This window comes from Sturnus vulgaris, chromosome 1 (genome assembly GCF_052056855.1).
Source record: "Sturnus vulgaris isolate bStuVul1 chromosome 1, bStuVul1.hap1, whole genome shotgun sequence".
Lineage (NCBI taxonomy): Eukaryota > Metazoa > Chordata > Aves > Passeriformes > Sturnidae > Sturnus > Sturnus vulgaris.
This window is the reverse complement of record NC_142243.1, coordinates 17,265,309-17,283,863: the sequence shown is the minus strand read 5'-3', so window position 1 is coordinate 17,283,863 and position 18,555 is coordinate 17,265,309. Positions and strand designations below refer to the sequence as shown.

Below are 18,555 nucleotides of genomic sequence, written 5' to 3'. Positions count from 1 at the left end.
AAATTTGTACCTGCAGCACTGTCAGCCAATACATGTCATGTTTTGCATGTTTGTTTTATAAATTCCTAATTTTTCAGATGATTTTGTGTTCTTCCTCATTTAATACAATTACAGTTCTATGTTTTCAAAGACAAAAGTTGACAGCCATGTGTCTGGGTTCAGGAATAAAATTATCAGTTATCTATAAACACAACAAAATGGAAATTAACCCATCAAAATGGCTGTCAAAGCAGAGGATGGTGCAGACCCCCAGGCTCCCCTGTGCACCTCCCTAAGTACACTCCTTCACTCAGAGGTCCTGTGACTTCCTGTGGATGCTCAGCACGCACACACACGGGATAAAATACAGCACCTGTAGGAGACAATGGATACTCGCTGATGAACAGCATTAGAGGTGTCACAACACTGTATTCTGAAAGCCCAGTAAAATGTTCAAGTACATTTGACTGTCACGACTGAAACAAAAGCCATCCTCCGTTACTCTGCCCTTCACAAAACACACCCATTCTTCCTGACACTGCACACGGGAACACTGCTAATGCACCGTGTCCAGTCTGCTCCAGGAGGAAAAGACATTTTAGTTTGCGTGGAGACCACAAGAACATGGCTCATTTTTATGGGACCTGGTATTAGATGCACCCAATTATGTGGTGAGAACTTTCACAGAGGTCAGCTGTTGTATCTGGGACTTTTCTTCAGAGCCGATTTTTATAATGATTTCTCAGACGGATCAAAACCACAGCAGATCAAAGCACAGGACTGTTACAGTCACTCAGGAAAGAAATGAGGTCTGCCTAAAAGCATGTCAGCCAACACATCCCAGCACCACAATTCCTTCTCCTTACACTAACTGGGCACATTGATAGAGATTTAATCCTCTGTCAAGCAAGAAACAGGGTAAGACAAACAAAGAGACACACGGACACACACACAAAGTGATTACCAGCTGCTGTTTTTAAGTCTGTGTGCAAGAACATACAATAAAAAGTGTAACTGATAGAGTTCATACACAGATGAGTTTTTAGGGTAGAAACATATTCTTTCAGTAAAAATTCTAAAAAGTCCAAGACCCAAACTACAGTATTTTTCTCACTGGCAGATACTGATGTTAATTCTGACTTTACAAAACCTGCACATTAACCATAAACCCACTTGCTACGTACCTTAGAATCTAATTATGTGTCAAGATGAAAATATGTAACCAATTTAATTTTTTTCACCTGCTGACCTGCACAGTGTGGCCCCACAAACGAAAGATTAATGAGAGGTGTCCTTCATTCAGGAGGAACTGCAAGTTTGCTGATCCCAAGAGCAGTGGCTGACTGCAACTTAAAAACATGCCATTTCAGAACCATTCATCAGAAAGAATTCAAATCACCCAAAGAGTCACCAAAACAATTTTATTTCCAGTGTTTAAGTGGGTATGCACACAGGCATGATACAGGTTTGGATTCATTAGGTCTTCATGCAGAATTATATTCTCGATAAAAGAAACCAGTTCCATCCAGTATCCACTATCTACACGCCTATGTTACAACATTTATATCAAATCTGGTATCTGAAGAAAAGATACACATGTAATATGTACAGTTAAGTTACTTATTTTACAGAAAGATTAGAAATTCAAGTCACATAAAACTCAAAATCTGTATTAAAATTGGAAATATAAAACTCCAATATTTACTGGAATGCCTAAGGAATGGAAGCTCTGTAGCCACCTGTGTTAACATTTGTAAAATGTAATGAAACTCATTAACAGTAAAATGCATTCATTTGTTTGTAATAAGTTTCTCTAATTTAGCAATATGGCACCCTAACAAACCAAATGAATTTATAATGAGGCACTTGTTAGTGACTAAACCAAAAGAACAATTTTCCTGCATACTAATGCCGGCCAACTCTCAGTCAGAAAACCATGTATACACTACACAGCATGTTGCATCAGATGCTTTGTTCAACATTTGTATGCAGCCATCAAATATACTTTTTCTTAAAATATATATATATACTTTAACTTTAGTGTTCTTCTGGCTGTGGTAATGCACTGTGAAGACGTTCCACAGAGCACATTGATGAAACCAGCCCAAATGAAGGCTGCATAACAACAACAGTACAGGAAAAAAAAATTATATATGTACACACACACACGCACACACACACACGCACACAGAGAGTTACTGGGAAGTGTAACAGTAAGTTAATGAATTGCTGCAGTGGACATATCTCCCCATTTCAAAGATACTGGTAAAATCGAGATCTAACCACTTGGGTCCCAGACAGTTTATGAGGATGGGCATCAACTGCTGGGCTGAAGTTGTTTTTGTTCATGTTCTGATAATTTTCACCATTTACCTGGTCTGGTGGCTGAAATGGTCCCGAAGGTGGTGTTCTATTAATTAAAGTCAAGCTGCTGGAAGAGCTGCCTTCATCTGCCTGCATCTCTGCAGATGAGGGCAGTTCTACCTTTGATACCTCTGCTAAGTTAGTGTTCTCAAGTCTGGGCTTTCCAGTTTCACCCGTATTAAGGTCAGTTGTGCTAGTGCGTAAACGTTCTCGTGCAAGCCAGTCCGAGATCGAGAGGTCCTGGGCTGGACATTTTGGCTTCAACCGAGTCACAGCTGAAAGCTCAGATTCTCTCTCTCTACTTTGACTTGGTTCTTGAGCTTTCCAAGCATTCAGGACACTTATTTCAGCAAAATCCCTCTGCCCTCCAAGTGTGTGCCTTCGCCTGATATTCTTTCTCTTTGCAGTCTCTGCAGAGTTAGCTTTCTGATTCCCAACTCCAAACATGTCATCAGCAGATGATTTGAGTCGCAGCTTTAACCTGTCTGTAATCTTGAGTCTCCACGTAGGTTCTTGTTTGTCAGCCTCACTTTTGGCAGACGTAGCTAAACTGCTTGTAGATCTTCCTTTTTTCATGATGTCAAACATTTTGGTCACAGTGGGCAAGTCCTTCTCACTCTTCGCATCCCCTGACCCCTCACTGTCTGTTTTGTGCCGTGCAGACTTTCTCCTGGAGAGAGTATCACATTCTATAAGTTTGTGTGAGCTAAAAAGTCTGCGACTCTCTAACTTTGGCGTGGAACTTCCCTCAGTACAACTTACTTCACTTTCTTCAGAGTTCCTCCGACTGGTCTTTACCACTTCTGGAACTTTCCCTTTGGACAGCCTTTCGGCAGCAGCGCTGGTAGCAAAGACAGGGAAGTCACTTTCACTGTCCGTCTCCATAGGGCGCCCTTCGCTGATCAGTTCACTTCTTTCATCATCTGCATCTTCTCCCTTGCTTTCTGTCACTGACTGCACCTCAGGGCTCAGCATACTGGCATCTAAACCAGTCAGATACATAGTAGATGAAGTAGTTGAGTAATCCGAGGTGATGGAGCTGACATCGGCTGCTAAAAACTCATTGTGTTTAATTTCAGGGCTGGCTACTTTTTTGCATGAGTATCTGTGCTGGGAAGCCTGGGAGGAAGTGCTTAGCATAGTGCCAGAATCAGACACTGTCTCCTCAACCTGGGAAGAAGATTGTGAAATAGGCATTTTTGGGTTATTCTTCTGCACGGTTTGCAGACAGTTGGTATTTGATGATTTTGTACATTTTTCATGGTAAGGCAGTGAAGGTTCCTCTATCAGGATATTTTCTTTCTTTAATGACTTCTTTTCATCCTTTACAACATTCACATCTTTTTTACTGCTGTTCTCTTTTTCCTTCAGGACAAACATCCTTTGTTTTCTCCCTATCTCTCTCTCTCTTTCATATTCCCCTTTAGCTGTATTCTCTTTTGCTGTGTCACCACGAGATTGTTCTGCAAGCTCCTTCTTGAAAAACACATTATCCAACTCATCCTCTGAGCTACTTGGTTGTGGTTTTTCTTTTGTTTTTTTCCGCTTGCGACTAGCTGCTGCAAAAATGGAGGACACAAGCAGTTCCTTGCTATACTGATCCTTTCCAGAACCCCAAGAACCCTGTTAAGAAAAGGGAGAAGGCATAATTAAAGTCAAAAAGAAATATTCTTTAGCCTGAAACAGTTTAAAAACACATCCTGAGCTTCACAGAGAAAGTGCATCTTCATTCAGGAAACACTTACATGCTCTGTAAGTTGAAGGGACATTGCCCAAGAAGTCAATTCCCTTCCCGAGCATTCCATTTTTTATCGGAGTCCCTTCAACTTAACAAAGACTAGTTTGTGTATACTACTATTTAGTTTTTGATTGACTAATAAAGCAGGCTCCATTACAGTAAGAAAACCTTTTCAAGACTGGTTTGCAACTGCTTCAAACCAAACCAAGCCTGGTTTGCAACTGCTTCACAGATGCTTCGCAATCCCTTCCTTCAAGGTCTGTCTTATTCAAAAAGGCTAATTACTCCATTTTTCAGTTAATCTTTCACCTTTCAGAATGAGTTTGTAAATGGTATCAATTAATTACTGACAATAAAATGAATGTTACTCATAACTAGTTGAAGTGTAGAAAATTTTAAAATAAACTTCCTTCTTTTAAAGGAAGGAATTTAAAATAGCACAGAAACAATAAAAGTATAAGCCAAATTATTCCATTTTATGAATTAAAAACTATTTTCACTACTCTAATATTACCACCTGGCCCCTTCAAAGTTATGCAGCTTTCCTACCTAGTGCCTCACTGCTACAGGCAGTGTGATGTGGTGTCCTGGAAACTGAGCTATTTTGAGGAAACAGCTGAGCCACCAAACATCCTCACACAGCAGCTGTGTTGGCATCTCCACAATGAACCAGAAGGATGCTCTGAGTCCTATTCCCAGCTCCAAGGGGGGCATCAGTGCCACACCTGGAATGCAGGCCAGCACAGAGCTGTGCCAAGACCACACTGAGGTCAGCTGTGTGCTGCCCTGTCAGCCTATGCTACAGACACCCAGTGTTAGAACTACTGAACAACAGCCCAGGAGACAAAGATTTGTCCATGTGCCACACGAGGGCTTTGTCATTGAACTGAGGACTGAAGGAACACCCATGTTCCAGTCCATGAAGTGTTTCTCCTAAGCACAGCAATACTGCTGAGGGAGATTCTGCAGAGCATCCTTTAACCACAGCCTTTAGCTTCTTCTAAGAGGGGGAGCTGTTGGCCTCTGAAGAACAGGCTGAATTCTAAGTATACTTTTCTCAGTGAAATAGAGAGACCTAAATATTCTCTGTGAGTTAGTACTGTGCCAACAACAGGGAATACACCATATATACATTTACCTCTACTAAATGAGATGCAAAAAGTAGGTAAGTGCCCACGACTGTGAGAGCTTGGAACAAAGCTGTTGCTATGTGCAGCTGACTGCTTTGATAGATGCAGCTAACTGTACACAATACTTATCCAAAGGAACCCTTCAAAAATAAGTTATGGGAAAACAGTACTACCACTTACTCAAGAAATTCTACATAAGCTCTAAAGTATCAGTGATTTAATAAAGGAAGCATGTAACAGATTTCAGAAGCTTGTAACTAGAGGATATAAAAAATTATTTACCTTAGATTTTGCTGAGTCACTAGTAGCTGAATCTGTGAAAAAATAAAAAAAAATTCTGCTCAGTTCTGTGCAATTTTTTAATTGTTGCTACAGACAATGCTGGACTTATGAAAAAGACAAGCACAGAACAAGATGTGAAGCAAATTAAAACCAGAACAAAGTGAATAGTCAGAGCTCACAAAGATGCAAGCTGCACCACAGAAAGCCACCGCCATGAAAGGATGCTGTGAATTGTAGGCAGAACCAGCTCAATGATAGGAATGGCAAAGGAGCCCTGTTCTTCAAAATAAAAAACAGAAATACTAATGTTTATTCGATGCTTTAAGTATACAGCCCCTGCAAAACCGCAGCTGAGAGACCTTTTCAGGATGGCACTGTGTACTCTCCTGAGATTCAGGATACACAAAGCAAAATTGGCTCTCTTTGTACAGTTGGCTCCCTAGGTACAAATCATGGTTCTTGTAGTCATACTCTTTTTGTGAGATTTTAAAGAAATAAAGTCATATTTTCGGTGTAAATCCCCAATTATACATCTCTCTCCACCTCTTACTACATACAGGTAAAATTTTATTTTTAAATTGTCTAGATGTCAGCAGCTACCAGTTTTGTACTTTTCCACAACAAGCGCTTTTATGAAATGAAAAATGGACACCATAGTTTCACTGTCTTGCAAAACCCAAGATTATACAATTATAAAGGGGGTAGGAAGGGGCTAGCACAATGACTAAAAAACATGAACTTGGGACTTTCTCCCTGGGAAGAAAGAGCTGAGCCCCCTGCCACACCCCTTTTTGACACATGGCTAATGCTTTATGACTAGAAAGACTGGTAGACCATACCATGCTATTTCTCCTCAGGGTCTGCTTCAGAGATAACAAGAAACAGCAGAAAAACTTTTAAAAAGTAGCATTGATCTGTTTAAAATACTCTTAAAAGAAAATTTACAGCACAGATCAACTTGGGGTTTTTCCATTTACAAGAAACGGGGGTTTCTGCAGACAAGGCAGCTACAGTGTGGGCAACAGTCCTCCTTCTTCCTACAGTTCCAGCTGTCCATCAGTGACATCACAGAATCCACTAATGACATCACCGTGTGATAGACTCCTCCCACTTCGCCTGTTACAACATCAGTACAAAGTGACTGTTTCAGTAAGTGCTGAACAACTTTGAAAACTGAAACAAAAGCTAGAGACGAAGGGATAACATTCCTGGGATACAACATGCTGGGTTAGTGCAATAGTAGAGTGAAGGGAAGAGGGGGAAAAAGTCACCAAAAAAGAGCCTGTAATGCTTATCCTTAGCCACAAAAGAGGATGGCATTTATAAACAGAAGGAAACCAGCTTTAGTATAAACATACTGCAACATACTTAAAGTGTCCATCACTTGACAAGAAAACGTAACTCAATTTTTTGCATTCCCAGCATTGGGAAGAAGTAATATTAGAACACCACTGAAGATCAGTCTTTCTGCCATCACAACAAACCACTTTATAGCAGTGTATCTGCTTGACCTCACGATGATGATTGCATGGATTACTGTGAATAAATAAAATACTATGTGCAAACCTCATCTTTGAATGATTAAATTCCTGTTAGACAAAAAAGTCTTCCAAATTATATCATGCATGATTATCAACAATTCAAGTCTTTAAGAAGTGTTAAATGATCTTTTGGAAAAGAGGAAAACATTTTATTAGTAAAAGAAAATAGGAAGAGCAGGTTATTCTAGCCTATGGATTAACACTGTCCAGGCAAAGAGTTACCTGATACGTCTCCAGGAGATACTCCCGTTCTTCCAATGTTGGTGAGTAAATGATCTATGTTTGGCACTGGCTGAGATTCTACAGTGTTTTCCTCCTGAACTGCTGTCTACAGTTAATAAACAAAGATCTCTTCATCATCGTTTCACAAATAGTTCATTACGATTCAACAGCATTTAGAAAACGGCATTATTCACCTGAAGAACACGAGGAAAGCGTGTCCTATTTTCCTTTATGCTTTTAAAACAAATGCATGGCTTGCTTTTTAAAAAAAAAATAGAATTCATTACTACAAGGACTGGAAAGCTAAAAAGGTGCTTCTGAAGAGCAAACCATACAGTGATATAATAAAAAATATACAGGCGTTCTAGAGGCAGCAGAAGCAGATTCTAAACTACGGCAGTTAAAACACAAGTATTTATGCCATAATACTTACAAGAGGTTCTTCAGCATCATCTTCTGTGAAAAACCAGTCATGCTAAAAGTTAAAATAAAAAAGGTGAAAACCCCACTGGAAATACAAAACCCAAATGTGGCACAATCAAACATAGATTTTACTAAATGTGAGAGTTTGATGGATAAATATCAGACCCAAACTGGCCCAATGAGCAAAAAGCTGGTTGATCTGTGTATGACCTTATTTTTTAAATAATGTAATACATCCACTTACTTTTTGGATGAGTGTTTCTACAATTTTATATTGGTCTGGCATGTGCGTAACCATGTGTGTCATGTTATCATCAGATGTCCTCACAAGTGTTGGACCAAATACTATTGCCAGGTTTCTTGGTTCCATCTAAGAAATGAAATATTTCCACATCAAACATTTACAATGAGAAAATACAGTAATATGGGCTAAGCACATTAATATAACACTATTAATATATATGAGAACCATTTAAAATAAGGACATGAAAGAGTTCTTAAAAAATACATTACTGACTCAGGTAGGATGTTACACTACACCAAAACTCTCCTATATGCAGCTGCAATAAATATACCCAACATTTCTGCAATTCAGAATTCCAGCCTTCCTTAACCTACTGCAAGCACATGGCTCCACAAGCCCAGAAAACTCAAGAACCCAGACATATTCTTTACACTTTCGGGGGGATCTTTTCTTCTTTCCTTAAAGAAACACTGATGCTTGGAAACACTGATGTTTTAAGACTTTTCTGTTTTGTAAAAAGGCATTATTGATAGTCCCCTGCTTCTTTTTCCTGAAAACATAAACATGACACACACAAAAAAATTAAGCTGGCAATCAAACAGTGTATTATATCTACGGACAAAGACCTCATTCACTTTGCTCCAACTTGAGAGGAGGTGGCAGAACAAACATCACAGACCCAAGACATCTATTTGTGAGCCTGGCTCTGTGTTATGTGATCAGGTCACTACTTTAAAAGTGAATTAAGGATATGACTAATGTTACATCTCTGACAAGTAATTTCAAGAAGCAGCAGCAGAACTTACATTCTATTTTTGCTTACTTCTTTAACTTAGAGTTTACTGTTCTAGTATAGAATAGACCAGCAATATACAGGAGGCAAAGACTTTGTGCTTACCAGAAGTTGTGAACATGAGACAAGCCCCTAATGCTCTCTTGAATTGTGTCTTTTGACAAGTCACACAATTGTAACAACACCTCATTCATATAGCCTTATGTATTCAACAATATTAACAGTATTTAACAACATTTATACAGCCCACCAAAACTATAAAATGATAAGAAAGCTTCCTTTAGGCACTGCACTTAAAAATGACATTTACTGTAATTTCCTTATAATATCGTCTGTAATTTCACTGAAGGTTATAATCTGTTGAATTTTTTAAATGAACACACAAATACTTTTCTTTCATATTTAACTGGAAGGTGTTATTTGCAGAACCTATCATATTCACCTCAACTGATCTTTTAAACAATTTAAGATTATTTAAATGATTTGGCCACAGGCTCTTCTATATACTATCAATTATATAAAATTTTTCCTGTACCCTGCACATAGGTAGCCAAGCCACCACATTATCTGCCCTGAGGCAAACATCCATAAGCACACCCATATTATGGACAGCTTTGCACTCAGCTACCCCTCCCTGAGAGCTGAAAAAGCATTTACTGAAGGATTATAGCATTTAACACAAGCTACCTCTTTCCTACCCTATGGAAACTACAAAGAATTATACTTAGTGGTGGAAAAAGACCTGGTAGTGATGAACAGCCACCATTTACATTATGAATTTTCTTTCTTAAAACCATCCAAACAGCATCTATAGGGCAATCAAATACTCAAGCAACTATAGCAAGTCCTAGTCTTAATCTCTCAAGCATCCAGAAACCAGGCTTCAAAGAAAGCTGATGTGACAACCTCTGTCAGTAGGTTTATTCACCTGTGCCCTGCCCAGACACAGTCTTACTGGTGTCTAGACTGGTTTACAGGAAATTAACAGACTTGGAGTAACTTTAGGATGGAAGGAGCTAATTCCCAAAAGACTGACTACCAGTTTGAAAAAACTTAATTCACACTAAAACCGTGCATATTTTGCAGGAGTAATTAGCCTAATACAAAAATATTCTCCACATAGTAACACTCCCTAATTTCATCTACAAAAATAAATTATCACCTTAATTAGAAATGATCCTGTACAAAAATAATATTTAATGAAACAACCAAAATACTTTATATGTTTCTAATACCTTGTTCTTCTCTGAGTTCTCTGCTACTGTCTTCAGATGTGCAGAAAGAAACTTCAGAGTCTCATAATGGTGTTCAGGTAAATCATGAATCTGAAACAACCAATCACTATTTAGAACATTGAACATTTACTGCTAGTTTTGTAGTGCACCTACAATACAATTGATTTTAGTTTACCAGTCTCTTCAGTGTTTTCAGACGTTCAACAGGATCTTCTTTTCTATTGGCATCTATAAAATCTGCATATTTGTCTGTTAAAAAAGCAGAAATTACATGAGTTTTTCTATCCATATACATATGCACAAAACTCCCATCTGCCAGCCCCACTCCCCCTTGAACACTAGTGACATAAATAAAAGAATGATCTCTGGAAGTCATTAGCCCATTATATTGTACGTGTATGTTTTGTATGACAGTAGGAACAAAACCTCCAGCTTTCACTGAATACTGCAACAGTGGAATTGAAAGTTTTACTCTTTTCCTTGCATATTCATAATCCCTTCACATCAGAGAAATTATATTTTACACCTCTCAGTCTTAAGATGATCACCATGACTCCCTACTCTTTAGGAAAGACAACATTTATTGCAGAGTGGGGATGATTTCCCTGGATTTTCTCTCAAATCATCTGAATGTTGTAAGACAACTGTTGAACTGCAATTCCTAATGACAAAACTGTAATGAAAACAACCTACCATTGGTAAAGAGGGGCTCCGGGAGCTTTCGGAAGAAGGATTTCAGCAAACTGCTTATCACGTTCAAGTCACGCCATTTCTATGTGTTTAAAAGAAAAGGTCAGACATTCTTTATATTTCTATGATCACAACACAACCAGACGTTTTGGGGATTTTAATACGAAATTAGTGTGATCAAAGACTTACATCATCATGAACATCAATGTCAGTCATTCCTTTGTTGAGCTCTTCTTGCATACTTGAGATGGCAGCATTATTTCCGGGCACTCTGTAAATACCTGTGTACTCAAGACCTCTTTCTTCAACCAGTTTGCAGCATATATCAACAATCAATGGAATATACTGAAGAAAAAGAGTTGTACAGATAAATAATTGATTTTAAAAGTATTTTAAATTCACAACGAAAGAAAAACTATTTTCATACTTTGTTGGTGTGAGCTGGAGGGCAGTCATCTAGTCTAACACCAAATGTTCCAACAGCAGAAGGCTTCTTTTCAAATGTCTTCCTCATAATACTTGGAATGCCTTTTCTCCATGTCCCTTTGTCTTTTGGTGGGCTTGTCTCATCTTTTTGATGTAAGAAGAGTGGAATAAAAGAAAATAAGTAAGAAAAATAGGAACATTTATGCCACAAAACTGACTGAAAATACAGGCAACAGATTTGTAAAGAGCAAGTGACAGCTGCTGCATTTTTAGCTTTTACCAACCTGGCTTTGTGCAGCATCTCATTAAATACTAGTCTGTCTTAAACACAACTTCTGTTACTCTTCAGTGGTTCAAAAGATAAATCTGAACATACCCACACCTCAGATTTAAAAAAGCAAGTAGCTAGATGGTACTGTGGTATTTTATCATTCTAAGACTAAAAGTAGATAAACTACTAAATTTAAACGTGAAATTTATATAAACTACTAAAATAAAAAAAAAAATAATCTACATTTAGTAGCACAACACTAAGTCTCCATGGAATCACAGTGCTGCACAAAAATACCCATCAAACTCTAGAGCCATGCTCACACTTGAGCAGACTTACTCACCCTTTCAGAAATTATCAGATTTTAGTCACTCCTGAATAATTCCAAACATTACTCACTTAAAGTATTCTCTAGCCAAAAATCAGATTAGAAGTTCAGTTACTCTGTTTACCTCTCCTATAGAATTCTTATAACAAATTGCAATTCCCATTTATCTTGCACTGCAAGTCATCTAACACAATAAGTACTTCTTTCTTATTTCTGGAGATATTCTTTCAGTAGATTTGAGATTCACCCAACATGTGCAATTTAGTTACATGTGTAGCACTGCAGAAGCAAAGGGACTTTTTTTGGCAACAAAAACCAGAATTCACTGATAGCTTAACTCAAGACTGAATCACTCCAAAGTGGCTGATCAAAAGTAGCTGCTTATCCAGTTGCCTGAATTTGTACACAGCAGTTTTTAAACAACAGTCTGATGTGAAGTACCATATGTTTACATACTGTGTGAAAAAAAAGTTCAAAAAAAGAAAAAGATAATAAAAAAGCTTGTGACATTATTTGATGGAATTCAGATACTGATTCAAATTTGCAGAGCAAGCTCATCAGACTATTTTAGAACTCGGGAGGCATTAATTTTGTACTGGAAAAAATAATACAAGTTCACTCCTGTGTTTTAAAAATTAGGACAAAAAAAATCTGTTCTATATTTTGGAAGCACTTTATTGGAAAAATTTACCTTGCCACTTCCGAATCAGCTGGAGACAAAAGTATGAATTACACACAAAATTATTTCCAAAGCTTGGCAAAATTTTGCTCTCAAGAAGCCTAACACCTGTATTTACTACTGTTAGCCCTGCGTGGAGCTGTAGGAGAAAAAAAAAACATAAAAACCTCTTGAGACTAAAATAAAAAGTTTCAGGATCTGAGAGGAAGTAGTTCCTAGAAATAAGAGCCTAGACCTGCAGTTTAAAACCCCTGGCTAACACTTGGTTTGCATCTGTATATTCATTAATTAAAAAATACCTGAGAAGGGCATCTCAATGGCCTGACACTGGGGAAGAAGGGAACTAAAGAAATGCATAAAACACACAGACCTTTAGTGAGAAGCTTCCTTTCGGTCTCATCCTTAGGAGAGTGTGGACTCTGAGTCCTCTGTTCTGCTTTAGTTCCAAGTAGAGTCTGTCTGATGCTCAGACTCTGGCGAGGTGTTTTGGGAGATGGCTCTGTTTTGCTGCTTGAAGAACTGAACAAGAGAGACTGCTTCAGTTGAACAAAGCTAAATAAGAACTCTACATAAACTACTGTCAACACATAATTCACCCACCTCATCATTGTACTGTACTCTTTAATCCTTCGACTAATTAGATCTCTACTAGTAACACCAGTATCCTAGAAAATAAATTGAGAAAAACTTTATAATCTTATAAAATAGAAAAAAAAATCCTTTCAGAATACGATTAAATCTTCTGGTAACTAAATAAGCATAGAATTAAACAATTCAGTCCACTTTAAAAAAAACCCTAAACCCTCAATCAAACCAAACATCCTAACAGGCAGCTCCTGAGAACAGTAAAGACAAAACACTTTAAAACCAGAAGGAAAAGTAATTAAAAATTAAAAATCAAGTACTGCTATTTACATGTTTGGTTTTTTTTCCCAAAGCAGTAAAAAAATGGAAGTAAATGTGTATTACTAGTCCGAAAAATCCAATCCTATGTGCACGCAGTACTTAGAGAACTAATTGCTACTACATATACAGCTGAAAAAGACATTAATTCAAATCTGCTCTATTATCTATCTGTGTAATACTTTGGATAATTATGTTGAATCTGAGCAGATGTGCATGACCGCAGACATGAAAATATTCTTCTGTTGCTCATCACTGCAACGAAAACACATAATAGACAATACTGGGACAGATATTGATACCTTATGTACAACAGCAGATGTTTTACCTTTGGCAATGAGCATTAACTTAATTCATAGAAACATCAGCTTTAAATCAGAGAAACAGGCATCTTCAAAATTTATTTTTTAACTACCGAGAAACTCTCCACACTGTACTACTGCACACACAACTCTGCAATGCAAGTCTGAAGAGAGACCACACTGGTCTTAAATCTGCAATTATCTTTGAAAAAAGGTTAGGTATTTTCGGCAGATCAGTTTAGTGTAAAGTGTATCATTAGTCAAATCAGCAACAGCATTAACTAATTTATTTCAAACATCTATTTTCTGATTATGATACACTGACTATTTTTAAACTCTATTAATTTACTCAGTTACCTTTCTTTTCACCTCATTTTCTTTTATGTTCCTGTATTTTGGACTACTGGTTAATTAAAAATTAATTCTTCTGTTCAAGTATTAATTACAAGAAAACAATTTTTAATTAAAATGGAAAAATGACAACTTCTGCGTTATATATTACACAATCACCTCGTCATTTAAGTTGCTGTTGTCTTGTATTGCTTTAATCCACGCTAACATATTATCTCTGTCCTCAGCTTGAAACAAATACTCGCGGTCTGACGTGGTGAGTCTAAATACGTTTTTCCTCTTGGTTTCACAGTAGGAGATGTCTATCAAGCAAGCATTGATGCTTATAGGTTGTTCTTCCTCAGAGAGGGTCACTTGCTCCTTTTTATCCTTGTACAAATAAAGTGAATGACCTCGAAGAACAACATACAGTTGCTTCCATGGCCGAATGCTCCCACCAACTCGCTGAAAAATAGCAACCAAGGTGTCAGTTTGCTTACTTGTTACAGTGCACATTTCTGGATTGCAAAACTACCTCCAGAAGTTTTAGAGAGAAAGGCTACCCACCTGGCTGGCAGAAAGACTACACAAAGTGGGATTCACTAACTGCTCTCCATGAGAGGAGTGAATCGCTCCATAACCTGCCCTCCCAGACCACGCACTGACTGTGAGCTCACATGTGACAGCAGTAAGAAACAGAATGAGACACTTTCTAGTCTGGTATTTAGGAAACTCTTGCCCACGCCTTTTGAACTGCCTTCAAGTCAGAATGGCGTTTTCACACCACTGCAATTCCAGACACTCGATTTTCCTTAAGCCTTAGTCTATATTTGTGCAGAAGTGAAATTGGAACTCAACTTCGCAACATCCACAAAAATTACAACTTCTTCACTGTTAGGAAAGAGGAAAAAATACAACTACACCTACCAAAGGACTGATTCTTATTATTTAATTAGTCAATAGAAATTAATTTACTTCAACAGATGCTTTGAAAAATAAAATTAAAACAGTCTGTAGACAAAGCTGAGGAATTGACAGAAGTCAATTTCTAACAGATCTACAATTTTGACAGTCTTATTGATGATATTATTCCATCAAAAAAAAATTTAAAAAAAACTAAACAGGAAGGCTTGAAGTTTCTTATCTTAGTTTGTCACCAGCTTGCATTTGTCCTAGGTTAAAAACCCAAACATGACAGGTACCTTTCCTTTGTCTGTAAAAAGCTGACGAAAATGGAGCCATCCTTCTTTGGAGGCATCACCAAACACCTCTGAAGAAGAATCTTTTCGGGAACCAGAGTCTTCTGAAGATTTCTGGCTGTCTGGGACCTAGAGCAAACATCACAGAAAGAAACCCACAGTGTAATTCTATAGATACTTGCCTACAGTTCCTATGTTCAAAATGTTCCCAGGATTATGGTCCCAGGAAAACATAATTTCTGAAGTCTACACACAAATATAGTGACCTTACATATGCCAAGAATACTTCAAGAAACTTCATGAATCTTAGACTCTTAGTGAGTTTTCACAAAAGGCCACCATATTTAATATGCTTTGCTTACAGAGACTGAGGAAAATGAAAATCAAGGACCATGTGATGAATCCAGGAAAAAAGAGACCATGTTTATTTTCATGATGCATACATCAGCAATTTGATCAGTATCCATTCCAATAAACATCCTGTCTGTTTAGCAAGTAACTTTGTAAAACAGACCTGTATAATTCAAACCATTTGTTACAGAAGTATGGGTAATGTTTAAGAGTTGCTGTATATATATATTTACCTACCTTAATCCCCTTTAAACTAGATACATGCTTAATGGATCTGTTGGAAGAAAAACAAATGTTAAAATGAGATTTTAGACACTTAAAAAAACAGATGTCGAAAATAACTAATTTTTCCAGGAACTCACGATTTTCCCTCTTCTCTGTAGTCATCCAGTCCTTCATCATACGACTTTGATCTCTCAGTTTTTGTGGCAGGCTGGCTATCCAGGACACCAGGCCGGATGGATTCTACAAAGAAATCGAAATTTTTGAGTATGCAGGAACTTGAATGACATTTTTGCGATTTATTTCAAGCAATAAAGAGTTTACAATTTTCACTTCTGATCTCCAGAGTGTGAAAGGAAAAGAGTTGCAAGAGAAAAAGAATGAAATCAACGCTCACCATGATCATGTGAAAGTTGTCGCCGAATTAAAGGGATTGGAGATGTAGGACTGGGAGGAACAGTTGCTATAGCTGGTGCTTGAGAAGCAGATGCAGAAATAACAGCAGAAGCAGGAATGTGTGCAATATCATGGTCAATACTAGGACTAGTCGGTTCATCTACAAAGGTAATATATTAACATATTAAATGCATTAATCAAATGCTCAAACCAAATAGTTGTCTGAACTTCTCATTACTGGGATATCAGATATCTTAAACATGAAGTCATTCTAACAAACAAAAGGGTCCAATTAATTCACACTGTCAAATATATTCTTTTAATGAAGAGAAGCTTGTTTCGTTTCATAGGGATGTTAATTGTACACAGATAAAGGTAAAAAATCACCGATTTTGCTGTGTGCAAAAGAAACAGGAATTATCTGCTAATCTCTCAATATTATTTGCAAGTAGACAATTTTTGTTTATATGCATAAGCAAAACCCACACTTATTATATCAGTAAGTTTGAACTCAAAAGACAGATATCTACAATAAAATAGAGGCAGACTATCAAAAGCCATTTGGTTTAAAAGAGTGTTCAAATAAAACAGCCAAGTTACAAGCAAATAAAAAAAGGATTTTAACCAGCTATCTAGAATCAAAGAACCAATCCCCCCATCCTCTGAACATTCAAATAAAGAGGCAAATATTCAGACTTTTAAAAGATGGAACTACTACATACCAAGCAGTTCTTCCACTAATTGCTCATAGAAACGATTGCATGCCATACATGCCCAGCACCTCTCAGTCTCAAAAGCCACAAGGGTCATCATGAAGGATTCCGAAAAGCTTTAAATATTCTAGTATTTAACATGTTTCTTACAAGATGGAAGAAGCTAAAAGATGCATTTTCCATCCTTTTGAGAAAAGAGCCATAGCATCATCTAGAGCACATTACTAGTACTAGAAAAATCATTCTACTTCATGCTCTGGGCAGAGAAGGGGATGGAAACGAAAAAAAAAAGTCAAGTCACGAGCAGGGGCTGAACTGTACTGCTGTAATGAATATGAATGTACTCTAGGTGCTAAGAATTGTAATATGCAGAGCTACTGAAAAGCCTATTGAAGCCAATGAACACTCACAGACAGAGGTTTATTCTTTGCTTTGTGTGAACACAACTGCGTGTGCTGCATTGTGCTGTTCCAACAGTCACTAACAGTTCTGTTAAGGCAGCACTTGTACCATCAAAATTTGGCAATGTACATTTAGAACAAGGCAATAAACAAAGTGCAGGATGGTTTAGCAGTAACACACCTCTAAACTATCCAGGGTGAAAAATATAGTAACTTTTGAAGTTGAAAAGCATATGCCAAAAAACCCAGCTGCAAACTAGAAACATTAATAAAAAAGAAAAGCAAAAGAATTCACACCAAACCATGACACTACAATTAAAACATTTCCAAGTTTTACTTGCATCCAAAGTGATAAATTAGAAGTACTTACAGATAACTTCACTACAGCAACTAGGATACAGGAAAAAGCTCAGCTACACTTCAATTTCCAACCTACAACAGCTCAATTTTCTATTTTTTTTCATCTGCTGAGCTTCCCTGAAACTAATGTTGACTAAGGAATATAATCACTCACTGCAAAATTGATTGATTTATAGCACAGAGACTGAAAGTGCTGAGGTTTAAGTTATTTATGTTAACAGACGTATCTCAAATATCATAGTCTCTACTCCTAAAAGTTATAAAAACACCAGCACTTGAAATAGATCTGTGCGAGCTCTGAACACAAACATGTTTGGCAACACCACGGCATTTCTCACAACACTTAAATCCAAGAATTCAGATGAGAAGGAAGAATTTGTCAGTCCCTGAAAGCAGCAATAGTTATTTAAATCATTATTACTTCACAGTGGATCTAATTCCCAAATGAATTAAAATTAAAGTTGCTTTAGAAATATGCAAACTTTAGAGGAACTGCAAATGACATTTGTATAGGAGGGGCATAATTATTCAGTCCCTGAAGAGGCTCAAGGTCAGCTAATAGCAAGCTTTTATGTAATAGAAAGTGATTATGGAGCAAATCATGATGTACAACATAGGAGTTCCTGCCTATTAATTTAATGCACTAGCAACTGCCACTGCTGCTGTCCAGTAAGAAACAAACCCCTAGAAACTACCTATGTTCCTTGCATTTTGATCTTTCAAGTGCTTGCAATATTTGTTTACCTTTTCAGTCTCCTTCACTCATATATTCACACCCCAAAACTCCTCACACAGCATGTGAACGGATGTGTTCTGCTCACCAATCAATGAAAATGACTGCGTCCAAAATGCAGTGAAGTGCACAGAACAAACAAGCCAGAAGAGAAATCACACAAAATAATTCTCTTTCAGCTTGCAACCTCAAATTATACCGGCGTCTCTTTAAATATTTGTAACAAAAAGGTCAAAGACTCCATGGAAACGATTATTCTGGGACATACTGAAAAACACCTGGAGGACAACGCAGCCATTG

At 37.4% G+C, this 18,555-nt stretch overlaps 1 protein-coding gene across 2 annotated transcripts in view; it reads right to left on the bottom strand.

The window, feature by feature from the left end:
* Nucleotides 1-1,386: 1,386 nt before the first annotated feature.
* Nucleotides 1,387-18,555, bottom strand: part of ARHGAP21 (Rho GTPase activating protein 21) — a 110,105-nt gene continuing 92,936 nt past the window's right edge. For both annotated transcript variants that reach the window (XM_088160456.1, XM_088160462.1), the window contains 17 exons: nucleotides 16,050-16,208; nucleotides 15,793-15,895; nucleotides 15,668-15,704; nucleotides 15,083-15,208; nucleotides 14,061-14,345; nucleotides 12,946-13,010; nucleotides 12,716-12,864; nucleotides 11,069-11,211; nucleotides 10,831-10,986; nucleotides 10,645-10,723; nucleotides 10,127-10,200; nucleotides 9,952-10,041; nucleotides 7,924-8,049; nucleotides 7,690-7,731; nucleotides 7,257-7,362; nucleotides 5,494-5,525; nucleotides 1,387-3,966 (listed from right to left, as the gene is read on the bottom strand). In XM_088160456.1, the coding sequence (XP_088016582.1) occupies nucleotides 2,233-3,966; nucleotides 5,494-5,525; nucleotides 7,257-7,362; nucleotides 7,690-7,731; nucleotides 7,924-8,049; nucleotides 9,952-10,041; nucleotides 10,127-10,200; nucleotides 10,645-10,723; nucleotides 10,831-10,986; nucleotides 11,069-11,211; nucleotides 12,716-12,864; nucleotides 12,946-13,010; nucleotides 14,061-14,345; nucleotides 15,083-15,208; nucleotides 15,668-15,704; nucleotides 15,793-15,895; nucleotides 16,050-16,208 (3,506 nt within the window). In that variant the 3' untranslated portion in view covers nucleotides 1,387-2,232. The remainder of the gene's footprint in view (nucleotides 3,967-5,493; nucleotides 5,526-7,256; nucleotides 7,363-7,689; nucleotides 7,732-7,923; nucleotides 8,050-9,951; nucleotides 10,042-10,126; nucleotides 10,201-10,644; nucleotides 10,724-10,830; nucleotides 10,987-11,068; nucleotides 11,212-12,715; nucleotides 12,865-12,945; nucleotides 13,011-14,060; nucleotides 14,346-15,082; nucleotides 15,209-15,667; nucleotides 15,705-15,792; nucleotides 15,896-16,049; nucleotides 16,209-18,555) is intronic.